This window comes from Amia ocellicauda, chromosome 2 (assembly GCF_036373705.1).
Source record: "Amia ocellicauda isolate fAmiCal2 chromosome 2, fAmiCal2.hap1, whole genome shotgun sequence".
NCBI lineage: Eukaryota > Metazoa > Chordata > Actinopteri > Amiiformes > Amiidae > Amia > Amia ocellicauda.
Window position 1 is genome coordinate 44,439,349 of NC_089851.1, and position 18,572 is coordinate 44,457,920.

An 18,572-nucleotide genomic window follows, 5' to 3' on the forward strand; every position below is an offset into this window, starting at 1 on the left:
CATGCCAGTGGGGTAAGTCATTAATAAACTGCAGACTTTCCCAGACTTGTAGATGAACGCACTGAAGATTTTAAAGTGGTGGCGACCGTGGCTTGGAACACACTGGCACAGACACCGGCAATGCTCCACGTCCATGCAATGCAATGAAGTAACTACAGCCATTGTGTGGAACAGGGTGTCTTGTGTGGCGGTCAAGATTTTTTTTCTCTAATTGCTTTGTGTGCTTTCTACAGACATCGCCCTAACAAAGCGCACTCTGTGAAAGAGGACGGGTGCTGAGAAAAGTTCGCGACCCGCAGAGGTGCAGAGAGGGCAGGCGGAGAATAGAGGCGCACTGCCGGGAAACAAAGGGGCCGGTCCGGAGAGGAGGCAACTCTCTCTCTCTCTCTCTCACACACACACACACACACACACACAAAAGGGTGGAACAGAAGGCTTACATTTGTAAAAGGAGCTCTCAGCCCTCTGACTGCCACTGAGTTCAGCCGTGGAGGAGGCAAGTCCGACAGCTCTGGAGAGCAAAGGGTCTCCATTCAGGAGAGGGGAGTCGAGGGAGCGGGGCGCCGGGGAGGGCGCACTGCACAGCCGCGCAGAATGCAAAGCAAGACTCGCCGAAAGACAGCGCGTTGTGTCCGTTTGGCAGCCGAGGCGAGCGCACCAACTTCTCAGAGCGGAGGGTGGCACACGTCCCCAAAATGACTGAGCTAGTTGGTCCATTGGTCGCCGTGGAGCGGCTCGCATGTCCCGCCGCAGTGTAAGTGCTGTCCGCGGGCAATGCGAGCCTTGGGGAGCGGTGTCTGCAGGTGGCTGGGGGTGAGGATTTGCAGGAGGTCCACCGTGCTGTTTGTCCTGTTCTGGTTGGCCTTTTGGATCTTTGTGAACGGTTTAGTGTTCATGCACAAGACCATCTTCTCTGACTTCTGCAGTGATGACAGAAGTAAACGGATTCTGGAGAGAGTGGTAGGAGGTTTTACCTTTTCTATTCGCGCACCGGGCACAGGGCATGTTTTGGGCGGTGTGCTTTGGCAGGTCAATTGACAAAAGTAACGACAATCAATACATAAATACACAGTCCTACACACCTAATGCGTGGCACCTGGGGAGGCTTGCCCGACGAAAGACGCGCTCGCAAGCCCTGTGCCTGACAGCTAACAGATGAACGTGGTTGAACCTAAATATGCTTCATACCAATCCCACACTGGTTATGGGTTATAATAAGATTGCAACTGTGTCATAAGCCACTTATTTCAGCCAGTAAAAAGTTTCTTATTTTCCCCCTAAAATACGCGATGCAGGTGTGCGCACGCAGGCTGGTTAAACCTGTAAACTCACCTGTAAAACGTTTTTATCATATCTTATGAAAGTGTTTGTCTATATGAAGGTCATCATATTGAAACACTTTAGTGTCGGATTTGTAATGTCAATCACAGGTTTTAATCAAAAGAATGGCAATGGGGTTTTGAGCTTGCTCCCTTTTTAAAATCCATCCTTTTATGTAATTTTTTTTTTTTGTGGCGATGGGATACATGTCATAAAGACGTGTTTCTGTAGCTTTAGAATCATTAACTGCAATTCTTCCAAGTTTTTATAGGGGAAAATACCCCCGGGACTGCCTTTTTGGAAAGCAAATGGTTTAAAGTGCATATCTAACAATTGAGAATGTAGCTTTGATATATAATTAAGAAATAAACGGTTCGTTTTGTGCATTTAATTTTCTTACCAAACATTACGTTGTAATTGAAAAAAAAATGTATATAGAAAGAGAGAGGTTAACTTTGAAACATTTTCATGCAGCTGCCCAAACTTCAAGTCAGCAATTTCTTTTTTTTTCCTTTTTTCTTTTTTTTTTATGTCTGCTGTCCTTTTTTTTGGACAGAAGACTGATACAACCTCATAGGAGGCAGACAGTACCACCTACACATAACCACCAGTTGAGCAATTTTAAGCATTAACTACCACTGAGAAAATAACATACAGAACACATGGGTCCACTAACCATTACATTTTTCTCTGTAGCCACCTCTTATCTTAGTTGGACAAGCTCTGAATCGCTCCTCTCTCAACAGGATTATTTTATGTCTTGTTATGCAGTCTTATCTCCCTTTTCCCAGATGTAGCCTCTTTCCTGAGAATTATGTTGATTTTGATGATTTATTGTTTTTAGTATTTTTTTTTTTTAGTGTGCATTCCATTGCTTGAAACCTCTAAGATGTAACATATTAACACAAGTGAGTGTCCAGCAGTCACACCAAATGCATTTACTAGCTTTTATAGGTTTCCACATTAGCATCCACAGATGAATGGGTTATCCATCTGGGATAATGTCAAGATATTCAGTAGGGTGAAAGAAGGAAGGAGCAGTTCACCTCCCCAACCCAGTCCTTCGCCCATCACCTGTTGCTGGTGCTCTTTTGACTTACAGCTAACATTTAGGATGGAATATGGTTTTTATTTTATTATGTTTCGCAAGACCCTACAAACCTTTTTACATCACAACTTGGTCATTTAGCCTAAATGGCCTCATAAACCTTAATGTGACCATAAAGGCACAAACAGTACAAACAGAGATCTATTGAGTATGCTCAATAGATCTAACTGTATACAGGGACTCTGTAGTATACCATATATGTAGTACACCTGGACTACATTGGGATTATAGTAAAATCAACACACATTCAGCAAACAATGTCTTAGTATGCCTCTAGGAGAGCTGCAAACATGAGGTATTGGTCCGCATGGTCCTTATTAGCTGGAATACTTGTTTCTTAATTTCAGTTTCAAACAAACATTGTGCATTTGAAATTTAAATATCAGTTAATGTTTGGATCAAAACAAAATGATACCTAAACTCTTCCCTTCAGAAAGTTGTAGTTTTTCATTTTATTAAAGCAATCGCCATCTTCCAAAGCTTTCAGACACATCTTTGTTGTTGGGTATTGTTGTTGTTTTGTAGCCGTTTGCTTAAAATGATTAATAACAACATGCACTATTTGAAGGGATTCCTTTGGTTTTCTTTAAACTTGTGTTTTCCACTTGATCCTTTTTATAACTCCACAAAAGAAGACATATCTCTACTTCTGATCTGTCCATTCTAATGAAAGACCCAAGTCCAGCCCTAGCCACAGTGCTTAAAAAAAAAACAACAGACATGCTGCCCTAGGCACTTAAGCAATAACAATTGCCTAGTAAATTGTCTTTAATAATGGATGTTTTGGGGAAAAGGGAAACATATGCCCTTTCATCAGAGTACACCAGTACACACATAGCTCGACTGATTTGCAGGCCTGGCTATTTTAAGGGCGTAATTAATTAATGACTGCAATTTAAAGAATTGAGAAGCTCCAAATATCCTAATTATAATGATGGCATCTATCACATAAACTCCGAGCCTTGTGATAGGTCTAGACTACTGCACTTCTAAAGGAGCTGGATTGGGAACAGCAGGGAGAATTTTCTTTTTCTGTTTTTTTTTCTTTTTTTTGCTCCAGAGTAGGATTCTCTGGCAATTTTCTGTAAGTAGGGTAATCTTTAAATATGTACTGCACTTTTAAATTAATGCAAACGTGTATTTAAAACATGTGTTTGGAGTTATAAAAACAAAAACGTGCACTTGGTCAGAAATGTTTCAAACCTGACTTTTAGCATTTAACAATGTGCATGTTTATCAATCTTTCTGGTAATGTTGTGCAGAGAAAAATTCTTAGAGGTTTTAAACAAATATACTAATTTTAAGAGCCCCATTTATGCTTTTTACTAAATACTAAAGCTAAATACACCGATCAACCATAACATTATGACCACTTCACCACTGACAGGTGAAGTGAATAACACTGATAATCTCGTTATCATGGCACCTGTCAGTGGGTGGGATATATTAGGCAGCAAGTGAACATTTTGTCCTCAAATTTGATGTGTTTGAAGCAGGAAAAGCAAGCGTAAGGATCTGAGCAACTTTGACAAGGGCCAAATTGTGATGGCTAGATGACTGGGTCAGAGCATCTCCAAACCTGCAGCTCTTGTGGGGTGTTCCCGGTCTGCAGTGGTCAGTACCTATCAAAAGTGGCCCAAGGAAGGAAAAGCGGTGAACCAGCGACAGAGCCAAGGCTCATTGATGCTTGTGGGGAGTGAAGGCTGGCCCATGCGATCTGATCCAACAGATGAGCTACTGTAGCTCAAATTGCTGAAAAAGATAATGCTGGTTCTGATAGAAAGGTGTCAGAACACACAGTGCATCACAGTTTGTTGCGTATGGGGCTGCGTAGCCGCAGACCAGTCAGGGTGCCCATGCTGATCCTTGTCCACTGCCAAAAGCGCCCACAATGGGCACGTGAGCATCAGAACTGGACCACGGAGCAATGGAAGAAGGTGGCCTGGTCTGATGAATCACGAGTTTAAGGTGTTGACTTGGCCTCCAAATTCCCCAGATCTCAATCCAATCGAGCATCTGTGCTGGACAAACAAGTCCGATCCATGGAGGCCCCACCTCGCAACTTACAGGACTTAAAGGATCTGCTGCTAACGTCTTGGTGCCAGATACCACAGCACACCTTCAGAGGTCTAGTGGAGTCCATGCCTCGACGGGTCAGGGCTGTTTTGGCAGCAAAAGGGGGACCTACACAATATTAGGCAGGTGGTCATAATGTTATGGCTGATTGGTGTACATCCTCCCATGTGTTACTTTAATTTGAATTCTTTGGTACAGATGTTTTCACAGATTTAACATATATATTGGAAAAAAAAAACTTTCCTGTGTAAATGCTGTCGCTGTGCAGAATACATAATTACTCTTTATCAGCATTATACTTAATGTGTACAGGTACAACAACAAGCTGTTATTTTGAGGTGAAGACACCTCTTAATTTCCACCTAGCTTTGTACCCATTGTGACGGATCCCTATGTGTTTTCCAACACTTCCTGTATTCCACTGTCTGTCAGGTAGCAGTTTTTCAGTCTAACAGTCTAAGTTTCTAACCAGTCTCATGTAAAATCAGCTGATGCCACTGAAGCTGTCAGGCAACTTCATCGTACAGTTGCTTTTTAAAACCACTTGCTATTGGTGTTGACCAGATGGATGGCACAGAGCGCAAAATTCTTATAAAGCCTTTATTAGAAAGGACAGAATTCCTAATAATGTATTAAGAATCCATATTACCAGCCCTGCATCAGAAGGGAAGAGGAGTTGACTCTGTACTCTCAATGGTATCAGGACAGCAAAGCGGAGGACGCAGCCTCTGGGCTTACTGCGGTGAGTCTCAATGTGGGGTTACAGTTTTGCTATCTCTTTATAGGGAATATCTTCTGATTGCTGTGATTCCCAGAGGTCAACATGTGTTGTGTTTGCTCTACCTAAACAAGACAAACCTCTCTATTTAGGTGGTACCTCTAATTGCCCTGGACTTTAGCCTTTAATTATTCACATTCATACCCTGTGTCCAGATATACCTGCCCACTTGATAGACTTGTCTTCCATCAGTGTCTGTCTCATTTATAGCGTCTTTGCTCTTTGTTGTACTGATCATCCTGGCACACAGTGAAATAATATTTTACTATGTACTACATTTACCCCAGTTCTGACACCCCAAGTGTTAAAGAGGTCTCTGTATTTTTATGGTCCAAAGTTAGATGTTTGCTGGTGTGAAATGGGACGATCTTAAGTTAAAATAATTAAGTACCATGACCTCATAAAAAATGTAGCTGAATGAAACTAAATGTTCTGGCAACTTTTCTCAGTTTTGTGGGAGGGGGTGGGGAGGTGGAATAGTTAGCAATAAGGGCACTCATTTCCCAGGGAGAGATTTAAGATGCCACAAGTGCAACCTAGTCAAAGGCAGAGTATTAAAAAGGAAGTCGGGTTGTAACCCCCGCCTTAGCACATGTGCACGAGACGGCGTATTATTTTGTGATGCTGTGATATTAAACAAACCGTTATTGGCAGCGAAATATCAGAATCTGAGCTTCCTTCCCCTGTCCTTCATGTATCAATACAACCTTTGTTTCTTTGGCTGTCTGAAGTCCTAGAGCTCTTGTTGCCAGGGGAGCAGAACAGGAGCCCATCCATCACTAAAAAGCTTTCTTGGGAAATTAGATCAGCTAATATCCTTCTCGTCTCAGCTTGTTCATGCTCATTTGGCCGAGATAAGCAGGTACTATTATAGCCAGTTTCAGCAACTGTTACTGTTGGATGTGACACAAACTTAGTGACAGTGAGGTTGCTGCCTTTTCAGGCTAGTTTGTATTCTGTCGCATCTCCTCTGGTACAACTAGGTACAATACTTGCGCTGTATTTTGTGCTTCCTCTCAGTTCATTTACTTTGGTTCTGACTGTTTTCTTGCTCTTGCTGAATTAAGTTTCCTGAAATATATATGTATTGGTTTGGCTGCGAATCATCCAGCGTAAAGGCATCCACTAAAAAATGAATAATGATGATAATAATAACGCAAGTTAGGACAGAGGAGACTTGAAGAGTTTCTGCATTTCATACACAGGAAAGGAGCTAAAATTTCCAGATCAAAGTCGCCGTAGTCTCACTTTGGATAATTGTAACTAGCCGTAGAGTCTTGGTTCAGTATTCACACAGGGTTTTATTCAAAAATGTTTCAGAAATAAACATTAAGGTCAGAGTTTTTTTCTGGTGTGAACTCCCTGTTCTGTCGTCTGTGATTCCAGAGACCACTGCATACGACTCTGAGGCCTACTTTGTTTCAGTAATCCTGTTTTAATTCTCATAATTGGATTGTTCTTTTTATACTATCCCATTTCACCTCACTTGTTCCTACTCAACCCTAGTGAACCCAACACCAACTGGGAGAAGTGATAATACACTGAGTATATTTTTGTAAATACATTAATGGAATAGTAACTAAATAAAACAAAGATGGAAACAGTGAGTGGGTCTGGCATGCTCCCCGGAGTTTCCTCTGTGGCCTAAAGTTTGTGTATCAACTTGACAATCACTTCACGTCAACACAAAATTGAATGGTGCATTTCAGCACACTGCCAGTCCTGATCTCCAGCCATTCCTTTACAATATACCTTCTCTAATCACACAAAGCACACACTGTAAGCTCTGGTATTACTACTGATAATTAAATCTGTAACTACAATGCAGGGAGGAATAAGTAATAGCAGTGTTCCACAATAGGGTTTCTTCTCATAGCCTTGCAAGGCCTTTTACTAATAGGCTACTGCATATTTGCAAGTATTATTAGGATTACTATTTGCTGTTAGCTCTCTGTATTTTGCATTCATTACAAAATGTCTAATGGCATAACAGACATAATTTAATTAGATGCTGGTGCACTGCATAACAGCGATCGGATTAACCCTTTTTATAGGAATTTAATATCAGTGTGCATCTCAGTAACAGTTGTTTGTAGCTGTGACTTCAGTTATTGTTTGTGATGTGATTACTGGCAATTACAATTACCATCTCTACCCCTGAAATATCTCCTCGCTTATCACCAAGAAGCATCTTCTACAAAAAATAAAAAAAATAAAAGTATAATTAAAAATAAAGTCACCTCTTTTGTTTCCTAACTATTGGAATTGTTATTTTATGTATTCATTTGCTCTTTTCCTGTTTGTAATTATTTTGACATTCATTTGGCAAGACATGTGGATGTCTTGAGGGCCTGCAGCATGCTCGTGTGTGCAAGCTTTTTTGTTTTTCTCAACAAACAACTGAATGTTTTTTCTTGTCAATCAAGTAGAAGAACAACGGTTAATTCGAACATCCACTGCCCTCACTGATCAACTATAATTATGATTAATTATATAATGTACCAAGCTTTCTGGGAAGTTAAGGACTGAAAATGAACATTTGTATTTCAACGCTTTTCAATGTATTCAAGACCGCAAATTAAATTTAAGCCTAGTTTTTAGATTTTGGATCAAGATTGCAAGAGGAAAGGATCTAAGTGACTTTGAAAGAGGGGTCATTATTGGGGCATGAATGGCAGGAGCTTCAGTCACGCTCAACAAGTGGGCGAGTGCATGTGTGGGACATCAAGAGAACGGTACAGGCCTGACTGCTTGACCCCTACAGTGGGGGGGTCTGGAGGCTCTGTTATGCTGTGGGGGGTGTTTTCCTGGCATGGTTTGGGTCCACTTGTCCAATTAGAGGGAAGGGTCACTGCAAATCATTACAAAGTTATTCTGAGTGATCACCTTTATCCTGTGGCGAAACATTTCTATCCTGATGGGAGTGGTCTCTTCCATCCACAGGGCACAGGGGCTCACTGAATGGTGTGATGAGTATGAAAATGATGTGAATCATATGCTATGGCCTTCGCAGTCACCAGATCTCAACCCAATTGATCACCTATGGGAGATTTTGGAGCGACATGTTAGACAGTGCTCTCCACCGCCGTCATCAAAACACCAAATGAGGGAATATCTTTTGGAAGAATGGTGTTCATCCCTCCAGTAGAGTCCAGAGACTCGTAGAATCTGTGCCAAGAGCATTGAAGCTGTTCTAGCGACTCGTGGTGCCCAACACCTTACTGACACACTTTATGTTGGTTTTTCCTTTAATTTATCACCTGTCTGTATATACATTAAATATATATATATATATACACTCACCTAAAGGATTATTAGGAACACCATACTAATACTGTGTTTGACCCCCTTTCGCCTTCAGAACTGCCTTAATTCTGCGTGGCATTGATTCAACAAGGTGCTGAAAGCATTCTTTAGAAATGTTGGCCCATATTGATAGGATAGCATCTTGCAGTTGATGGAGATTTGTGGGATGCACATCCAGGGCACGAAGCTCCCGTTCCACCACATCCCAAAGATACTCTATTGGGTTGAGATCTGGTGACTGTGGGGGCCAGTTTAGTACAGTGAACTCATTGTCATGTTCAAGAAACTAATTTGAAATGATTCGACCTTTGTGACATGGTGCATTATCCTGCTGGAAGTAGCCATCAGAGGATGGGTACATGGTGGTCATAAAGGGATGGACATGGTCAGAAACAATGCTCAGGTAGGCCGTGGCATTTAAACGATGCCCAATTGGCACTAAGGGGCCTAAAGTGTGCCAAGAAAACATCCCCCACACCATTACACCACCACCACCAGCCTGCACAGTGGTAACAAGGCATGATGGATCCATGTTCTCATTCTGTTTACGCCAAATTCTGACTCTACCATCTGAATGTCTCAACAGAAATCGAGACTCATCAGACCAGGCAACATTTTTCCAGTCTTCAACTGTCCAATTTTGGTGAGCTTGTGCAAATTGTAGCCTCTTTTTCCTATTTGTAGTGGAGAGGAGTGGTACCCGGTGGGGTCTTCTGCTGTTGTAGCCCATCCGCCTCAAGGTTGTACGTGTTGTGGCTTCACAAATGCTTTGCTGCATACCTCGGTTGTACCGAGTGCTTATTTCAGTCAAAGTTGCTCTTCTATCAGCTTGAATCAGTCGGCCCATTCTCCTCTGATCTCTAGCATCAACAAGGCATTTTCGCCCACAGGACTGCCGCATACTGGATGTTTTTCCCTTTTAACACCATTCTTTGTAAACCCTAGAAATGGTTGTGCGTGAAAATCCCAGTAACTGAGCAGATTGTGAAATACTCAGACCGGCCCGTCTGGCACCAACAACCATGCCACGCTCAAAATTGCATAAATCACCATTCATTCCCATTCAGACATTCAGTTTGGAGTTCAGGAGATTGTCTTGACCAGGACCACATCCCTAAATGCATTGAAGCAACTGCCATGTGATTGGTTGGTTAGATAATTGCATTATTGAGAAATTGAACAGGTGTTCCTAATAATCCTTTAGGTGAGTGTATATATACACATATATATATATGTATTTATACAATAATAAATAAATACGTGGAACCTGCAGCATACCACACTTTCAGATTGGGCTGAACAGGTGTGTAACAAAAATGTCCCACCCTGCACCTGCAGAGTTTGTCAGGTTTTATAGTAATCTATAATTGGCGGGGTAAGGAATGCACAGGTCCATGGTGAAACAACAAGATATTGATTTGGTAGTGAAATAATCTAGAGAAAATGGTGGCAGAGACACATCAGATCCATGTTGTGTTGATCAGTATGTAGCTCTCACAGATTATATTGGCTAAATCCACAATCAACACTTGATGGATAAACAAGTTTTGCCTTTATTGTGCCCATTGTGTCAAACTCCACTTGCCAGCTCCAGTAACCTTGTGGGCAACCCCCAGGGACACAAGGACACTTATTTATTTGGTCTGATTCAGACCTCTCTTCCACTGACCATGTCACAATCAGATGTTTTCAAAACAATGTGAGTGAAAACCAGAAGCCACTGGTCCAGGACCAGGGTTGGAGACACGTGGTTTATAATAAGTATGGAGGGAGGACCATCTGACAGATTTGTTTACAAACTTTTTATAGGTTTGAATAAAAATGCTGAATGTGGAAATCACTGATAGTATGATGACTAGCCTTGAAGTAGTGGAAGGACACCAAAGGATATAGTATTGGGTTGATCATGGTTTCAGATTTGCATTGGCAGCTTCTAGTATTAGTTGTAAATTTGCTACATTTGCTTGTGAAATAAAGCTGATGACAGCTGCTGTCAAATACAATACAGCCCAGGAAATCCAAAATAATTGCAATGGGTGGTACACTTGGCAAATTAGGGCATCGAGTCAGGGCACATCAGATTTCACTTCAATGCAGCAAAATGTATTAAAAACACTGGAAAAAATTGTAAATTAAAAATTGTAAAATAAAAAATTGGAAGCATTTTTTTTTTTTGTCAGTACATTCAAGACTACGTAACGCAAGAACATTAAAAAGGAAAAAAGAAAATGCATGAATTCCCATGTAGCAATAAAACACAGTGATCTGGTTTTCAGGATGCAGAATATGAATTACTTTTGCAAACCACATTACAGTGCCCAGCTATAAGACAGTAATTCCAGATTGAGAAAATTATAAAAATGGTAAACCAAATCCAAGTATGCTTACTGACATTGCACACCAGTGCATGGCGCTTCCTGTGTAAGGATCTGTATCACAATATTGCCAGGAATCAGCAGTTGGTACTGTAGCTTATAAACAAATACAATTAATTTTACATTCCTCTGGATAACCATACATTCAAATACAAGATAAGTTTAAATTAAAAGAACTTAATACTTTCAAGGCAAACATTGCTGTGTTAAGAGACTAATCAAATTTTATGCAAGAAACTGATGATGTGTCAAAAACCACTCAAGTCTTCAGGGCTTAAAGTATTAAAGTATAGATATTGTGACTGTCAGGGAGCAGACGCTGCGTCTCACCTCTTTCCTGTCTTTGTTTTCATTGCAGTGTGATGAGTATGGACAGGGCATCCTCAGCGGGGACCTGTGTGAAGACCTGTGTATCCTCCACAGGGTGGTGTACAAGCGCTGCCTTTACTACGAAAATGGCAAGAAAGTCATCGAGGCGGACTGGCAGGGGCGCCCCATTGTCCTCAAATCCAAGCTGGAGAACTTCTCGGCCTACGAGACCTTTGGCCTGCTGGAGTACCAGGACATGCACGAGATCTCCCCCATGGATATCGTCTTCTATGCCGCCATGGAGATCAAAAACTCCCTGGGCCTGGAGCTGAAGAACACCACCGTGCCGCGGCTATGGACCACGGAGCTACAGGAAAGAACCGTGCCCTACACCAGAGCCGAGCTGGCGTCCATGTGGGCGCTGATGCAGCAGGAGGAGTACACCTTCTTCAGGATATTGCAGGATCTCAGCACACATGTGGTCAAAGTCCTGGGCTCCTGCGGCCACTTCTACGCCGTCGAGTACCTCATAGCTGGACACATGTGGCACCAGAACCTCTTCCCTTTGGAGGGACTGATTGGCCCCTCCACGGCAATACACAGCAGCAGAGCTTTGAGAGAAGCCATCCATAAGATCGCACTCAGTTTCCTGGACATGGTCCGGCACTTTGAGGACGACTTTTCTTACAGGCTTCACCTCTGCGACATCAAACCGGAGAATTTTGCAGTTAGGAATGACCTGACGGTAAGTTTGAGTGCGCACACTCAAGTTGCCCCTTCTGCGTATCTTGTACGTCTTCTGCGTCTCCATTTTATACCTCGGCATTTGTGTCCTTTCAATTTGCGCTGAAGGGGAAATTGCCATGGCCAAAAAATGATAAAAACTTGTTTGTTCAGATGTTAGTGTCAAACATTTGAGGGATTTGATGTCACTTGAAAGTGTTTCACTTGGTAATTAACCTTGTGCTATGGAGTATTAATTCACAGGCAGTAAGTGTGTTGCTTTATCGTCATTTTCACCCAATAAACTGTACCTTACAAGCTGAGCAAGACCAACCACTTAATCTTATTCAGGATGGTGTTTCACTTCTGTAGACTGAGAGGATTGTCACATCCCAGCCCTCATCTTGAGTATTGCCAGTTGAACCAATTGACGAATAACGTAATCAAAACTACGAATGAGTGACAAACCCTACAAGTCTCCAGAGCTTGCTCAGTTCCTGTCACTAGGGCGTCAAACATTTATCCCCAAACTACTGGCCTTTTAAAATGTCTCTTATTTCTGACAAAACAAATCAATTTGAGAGTGAAAGTTAAGTTCCCAGGGGACTTAAAAAAAGCATGCTTGCCAGTGATGTAATTTCGCCAGCAGCTGTATTGCTGAGTAACATAGAGAATCGGCATGTTACGGCATGAAACGGCAATTCTTGCATGTCCTTTACAAAGCCTGATTGACCATGTCTGAGTCAGATTTTTAAACTGATATTGTAAGCCTAGTTTCTGTGACAGATTTGCTGCAGGAAGTAGATATGTTTTATATTTACTCTTTAAAATGGGATGATTGAGCATCACAAACTAGGTTTAAGAAATTACTTTGCATGCTTATTTTGCAAATCAAAAACTAGATTGATATTTCAGCATCTTTAATGTTTAACAAAAAACATTTTGGAATTTCAGGCAAGTCAAATTATTTAATTGAACACTTTGCTTTATGAGACACCTTATTTGATGTCAGCTTCACATTATCCAAGTGCTAAGTGCAAGGTTGAGTACAACTCTCATTTAGGCAGGTTGATTAAAGGAGCAGGTGTCTGGAGTTTAGCCATCGCAAGTCCATCTTCTTTTTATGGGAGTGTGTGATACATTATGTAATGCCTGGCAACTTGTTGAGAGATGTGAAGACAGGTTTAAGAGAGCAACAGTTTATTAGAGAAGCTGAAGAATATCTCTTGGCAACAGCACACCTAGAGTACAGTATGTCTGAAATAAGGACTGAGAGCATGAAAAAATTGGTTAAAACAGCTAACAAATTAAAAAGAATTAAATGAGGTGCTCAGTACTTCTAAGATATTGAGGGTCTGATGGGAATGGAATCCCAAACACACCAGTGTTCCCTGGGGCCGGCACTGGGGGAAAGCCAGGTATGAGGGATCCCAGCACTTTGATACTGGACTTTTCCAAGTGCCTTTGAAGGTTGAATTCAAAACTGTTTTAATAACTGTAACATCACAAATGAGGCTACCGTACCGCTGAATACTTAAAGGCCACAGGCGATTTATTTTGGGTCCAGAGAGTTTGGAAAAATTGTATATAGGAGGGAAAGCAGTCGAGCCTCCTCTGGCACTTTGCCTTGGGCCTTCAAAACCCTGTCAGAGGCCCTGCTTCTAAGACCCATGAAAACAAGCTTATCAGCAGACTATCAGTCTGATGCTGAAGTCTAGAAGTGTCCAATTTCCATCTGTGTGTGCCTGGGGGTCCCAGGGTCTTTGCTCACCTCAGCTCTCAGTTACTAACCTGAATTAACCATTTGTCTTTACAGTCAAGCGGTCACCCAACACATGCATACAAAGATGTTGTTATATATGGTCTCCTGAGGTTTCTTATTTCTCTCCTGTAAGGGTCCAGTGGATACTCGTGCATCTCAGTCATGTTGACACAAGCACTGTATGAACACATCGGCTGTGTAACAGTGAAATGGCTGGTTACAGCGGCTGGACAAAACTTTACTTTGCCATTTGCAAGTGCTTGCAAAGGAACTGGACATTGTTATACCTTGACTAATCTTGATTAACGTAAAAACAATTAAGCAAAGCCACTGTAAAAGGGTCTGGGATTAAGTCCCCTCCCCCTCCTCCATACACTTAGATTAGTTTCTGAAACACACATTGTTATAAAGCCGAAATGGGCACTTAAATCACCTGACATACACAACAGAAATCAGTTCACAAAATAGTTTATTCTTTTAAATGCAAATGAACACATTAGCAGTGGTAGTAACACTATTCACGATACTTCACGATTGAGAGAGCTTTCGGTTTCTTGTTTTTGTGCCAAGATAATGTGTTTATTTGCCCATAAAACCCATTCTACTTCGCCTTGTAAAACAGGCTTATTAAGAATGAACTGATGCAGGACTGCCAGCAGTGTCAGTTGTGTAGCCTGATCAAGTGTAATGTGTTCTAGCTCCATTAGTCCCAATAAAGTTGAAACAAGTGAACCACTGCAGAAATGTGTCACTGTATGGCGAGTGAATATAAATGTTAGAGTACAGTCCCGTCTTAAACCAGGGATAATGAGGCTCTAGTCTTATAAATAATAAAAGGAAAGCATGAAATCATATAAAAGGAATTTATGGGGCATCTTTTAAAGCTTGCTTGCTTGCTTCAATCCAGAATTTGCCTCACTGCTTCTCACACCACGTCAGCTGCGCTGACATGAAAAATGCTTTACTTGGCGAGTGGCTGATTGGCAGAGCTTCAGAAATCACCATGACAGTTATAATAAAGGCTCCCTATCTGTTTTTTTTGTTTTCTCTGTTCAGGATCTGTCTCTTTAGTAAATGAAGAACAGCATTTTGTAGAATCATGTCCAACTGCCGTATACAAAATTGAATCACCAGCTGTGGTTATTCTCAATTCCATGTATGTGAGTTATGAGAAAACAAAACCCAGTTGAACTCAATCATTTGAACCTGGCATCTCTGATGACAATAGCTGCTACCCAAAGTTGTGATATCACACAGAGTTCACACTCAAGTTGGATTTTAACACATTAATATTAATCTTTTTTTTTTTTTTTTTTTTTTAGAGGACATGCATACACAAGGTTCACAGATTAAATTGCATTGATAGCTCTGGCTAGTCCTAGAACAGAGAACCTTTCAAGTTGAATTGAAAACCCACAGTTAGAAAGATTTCAAAGTAGAAGTAAAAGAAGAAGCAGCTTCTGTCTTCATTGGGAATTAATAGTTGGCTTAATTTCTTACATGCCAGACCTTACTTTTACCCACCAGTGTTAATACCTTAGACAATTATGCAAGAATAAAGCTTAGCAAGGCAAACTACATTGGCAAGAAAATTAATTAAATTTTATCAACTGTTTTACGTTTTCACTACATATATGCTAAACAGCTGCTAAGAGACTGAGCTGACACAATGGCCTATATTCACAAAGCATCGTCACTCTGCTAAATTAACTGCTACATTGAAAAAACAACAACAGCGGCCTACAGGTAGTCTTGAATCTGTCCATCCCATAAGCTGCTTTGTGTTGTTGTCCAATTACACAGAACAGATGTAAAGAGTGTGTGATGGTTAATATTTTATGACTGGGGCCTAGTGTCTCTTCACACGAGTTAGCCTTGGGCCTCACACTCCGAAACATCAGTCATATGTTAACACAATGGAAAATCCTGCTGCAAATTTTGCGCTATGAACACAAGCAAAAACACAAAGCAAAAACAAAACGCACCTCGCCTGCTCCTCGTCTGTCATAACCAAATAAGAAGCATCCCCACACGCACACCTCCCTGTCACTGTGGCACAGTAAAAGTTTTTGCCGAAATCTGTGTTGCTACCAATTTTTTTGTGTATATATATATATATATATATATATATATATATATATGTAATAAAAGTCGTTCTCTGCTATTCCCCTGGCCACTTTGCCTGCAAAAGAAAGTGACCAACCTCTGTTTGACATAAAAGCACAAGCAAAAGAGAAAGAGAGGCAAGGAGAGCCCATAAGAACTTGTGTGTGTCGACGTGGAGAGGTGTTCATCGTGGGTCTTCACTTCATGGTGATGGACAGCTTCATGTGTCTTGCAGGTAGTTGCAATCGACGTGGACATGGCCTTCTTTGAGCCCAAAATGCAGGACATCCTCGAGCAGAACTGCACCCACGACGAGGACTGCAACTTCTTCGACTGTGTCTCCAAGTGTGACTTGAAGAAAAACAAGTGTGGCTCCAAACGTGTAAACAGCAACTTACAGGTGAGGTGCAGCAAAAGAGCCCAAAGAACCAATGAAGTGTTTAAAGAGAAATGCAATAGTTTCCCCCGAGATGTAGGAGTTCTCTCTTCCTCTTGAAGTAGAGAACAGCTTGAGCCCGAATCAAAGAGTTTAGTTGTAAAAGTTTCATGGAGTTATAACGTAATTTTATATGAAAAGTTTAATGCAAAATATTGCACCTTTGGGAAGCTTGTGAAAGGCTTGAAGTTTCAATAAAAACAGGCAATCTTGTTCCTGAAGACAGGAGATGATTTAGTTATTTATAACAACATTTCAGAATGCATTACTAATATTATCCATCCAACATCAGCACGGTGTGCAGTATATATGTTTAATTCAAGATGGAAAAGCCTAATAACTGTGTTGGCGCACAACAGTGGACCGGCTTGTATTACTGGTATTATGCTGCCAGAGAATTTACATCAAATTGTTGCAACAGGAAAGAATGGGATTTATTGATGTCCACTCATTAGTTAATTATATTAGAACAGTCTGTTTAAGGAACTTGGAGAGAGGCTCAAATTTCAAGATATTCTGAGAGTAATAGTTAGCAATAACCAATTAATAAAATGGTTGAATGAGAATAAAAATAGGAATAATATATAAGTGTCTGGAGTAAATTTGACTAAAGAATATAATCATCACCAAAAAATAAAAATAAAAGTTTTATGATATTTAAGATGTGTTTTGGTTAAGGGAAGCTCATTTAACCACAGGATTTGTAATAGATGGATGGAGTAGAGCATCCACCCTTTCATAACACAAAACTGTAAAAGAACAGACTTGGTTCTGTGAAAAGCACAATTCTCTTGACGCCTCTGAGGTCAGTCTCAGTTCACGGGGAGGGGCACAGTGTATTGTTATTTGTTCTAACTGGAGCTCAAAGTTACTAAATTAATTGTATTTTTTCTCAATTCAGTTAATTTAAGATATATATATATATATATATATATATATATATATATATATATATATATATATATATAGATAGATAGATTGCTCAGTATGGGTGTGTTTGAAGTTACAGCTCTCACAGCACTTTCAATAGCCAGGAAACAAGCATTCAAACAGCATTCAAACAGGAAACAGTTCCCCTACATTCCTATGTGCTGAACTCCTTTTACCAGCGCAGGGGGGATTACATTGTGAAGCTGGAGTTGTTTCACTGGACACGGTTTGGTGCAGCTGTCTGAAATACATCTGTGCAGACAAATGATGGGAAGTGTATGACCTAGATGAAGGACAGCACACAGCTATACACTGTTTATGTTCTGACTTGATGCTCTCGTTCGGTAGTCAGCCTGTGGCCCCAGGACACACAGTTCCAGTCGCGGAGGACCTTGGTGTCTGTAGATTTCCATTTCACCATAACTCTCTAACACCACTCATCGTTGGCTGAACTGGGTCTATTATGGAAGGTTTCACAGCTGTCTAAGTTGCAGAGGATTCTGACACCTCGCTATAATAAACCCTGCTGGGCTGCAGCCCTGCAAGGCCACAAACATAGCCCTCATTGACCTTTCACTCCTTCTCTTCTTCCTGCAGGTAATCTGTGACAAAATATTCAGGCACTGGTTCTCCCCAACGCTCATTGGTGCTCGGGCCAGCCTTCCGTTGCAAGTCCAGCTGCAGAGGGCTGTGCAGAAGTGTGCTGAACCCAGCCTGGAGGAGTTGGAGAAAAGATCAGCTCAGCAAGAGCAGCTCCTGTCCCAGCTCTACCAGCTGCTGCAGGACAGCAAGAGACAGTTAAATGAGTGAACAGGATGTCCAGCATCCTGCCCATTCAACTTTAAACACTTTCTAGATGTGTATTGTACTTTGCTGTTGAGGTACTGATTTATTTTCCCTGATATGACATCAGTTATGGCAAGGGAATGACATGCTTCATTCAGATTACTAACAGTATGTTTTGAGTTAAAAATAAAGATTTTCAGTAGCTTTAATAAAATATATATTTTTTGTAAATACCCTGTTTTTTGTTTTTTAAACATCTTTGAAGAAATTAAAGAAAAAAATTCTCACCATACTGGAAATTTGCCACTTGATTTCATTTTATCATGCTTGTAAATTTTTTTACATTTATGACATAAAATATAGTTTGTGAGTTTTTGTTTTTTAATATTATTTTGAAGTGTAGATTTGAAACCTTGTAACTAAAATATACATATTCCAAAACATTCTCCCAGTGCTATGAGTGATTTAAACTCTAAAACTCAGGTTGCTTTATCTAGGAACAATAACATCCACATATCAGATCATGTTAACAGGAGTATTCTTCCTCATTCTGTGTC

At 40.9% G+C, this 18,572-nt stretch overlaps 1 protein-coding gene across 1 annotated transcript; it reads left to right on the forward strand.

Moving 5' to 3' along the window:
• The first annotated feature begins 385 nt into the window (after window positions 1-385).
• dipk1c (divergent protein kinase domain 1C) lies at window positions 386-18,307 on the forward strand. The gene is made up of 4 exons (XM_066724210.1): window positions 386-960; window positions 11,322-12,017; window positions 16,099-16,263; window positions 17,827-18,307. Exons 1-4 carry the CDS (start codon window positions 775-777, stop codon window positions 18,037-18,039), a joined length of 1,260 nt encoding a protein of 419 aa, XP_066580307.1. The 5' UTR covers window positions 386-774; the 3' UTR covers window positions 18,040-18,307.
• The last annotated feature ends 265 nt before the right edge of the window (window positions 18,308-18,572 follow it).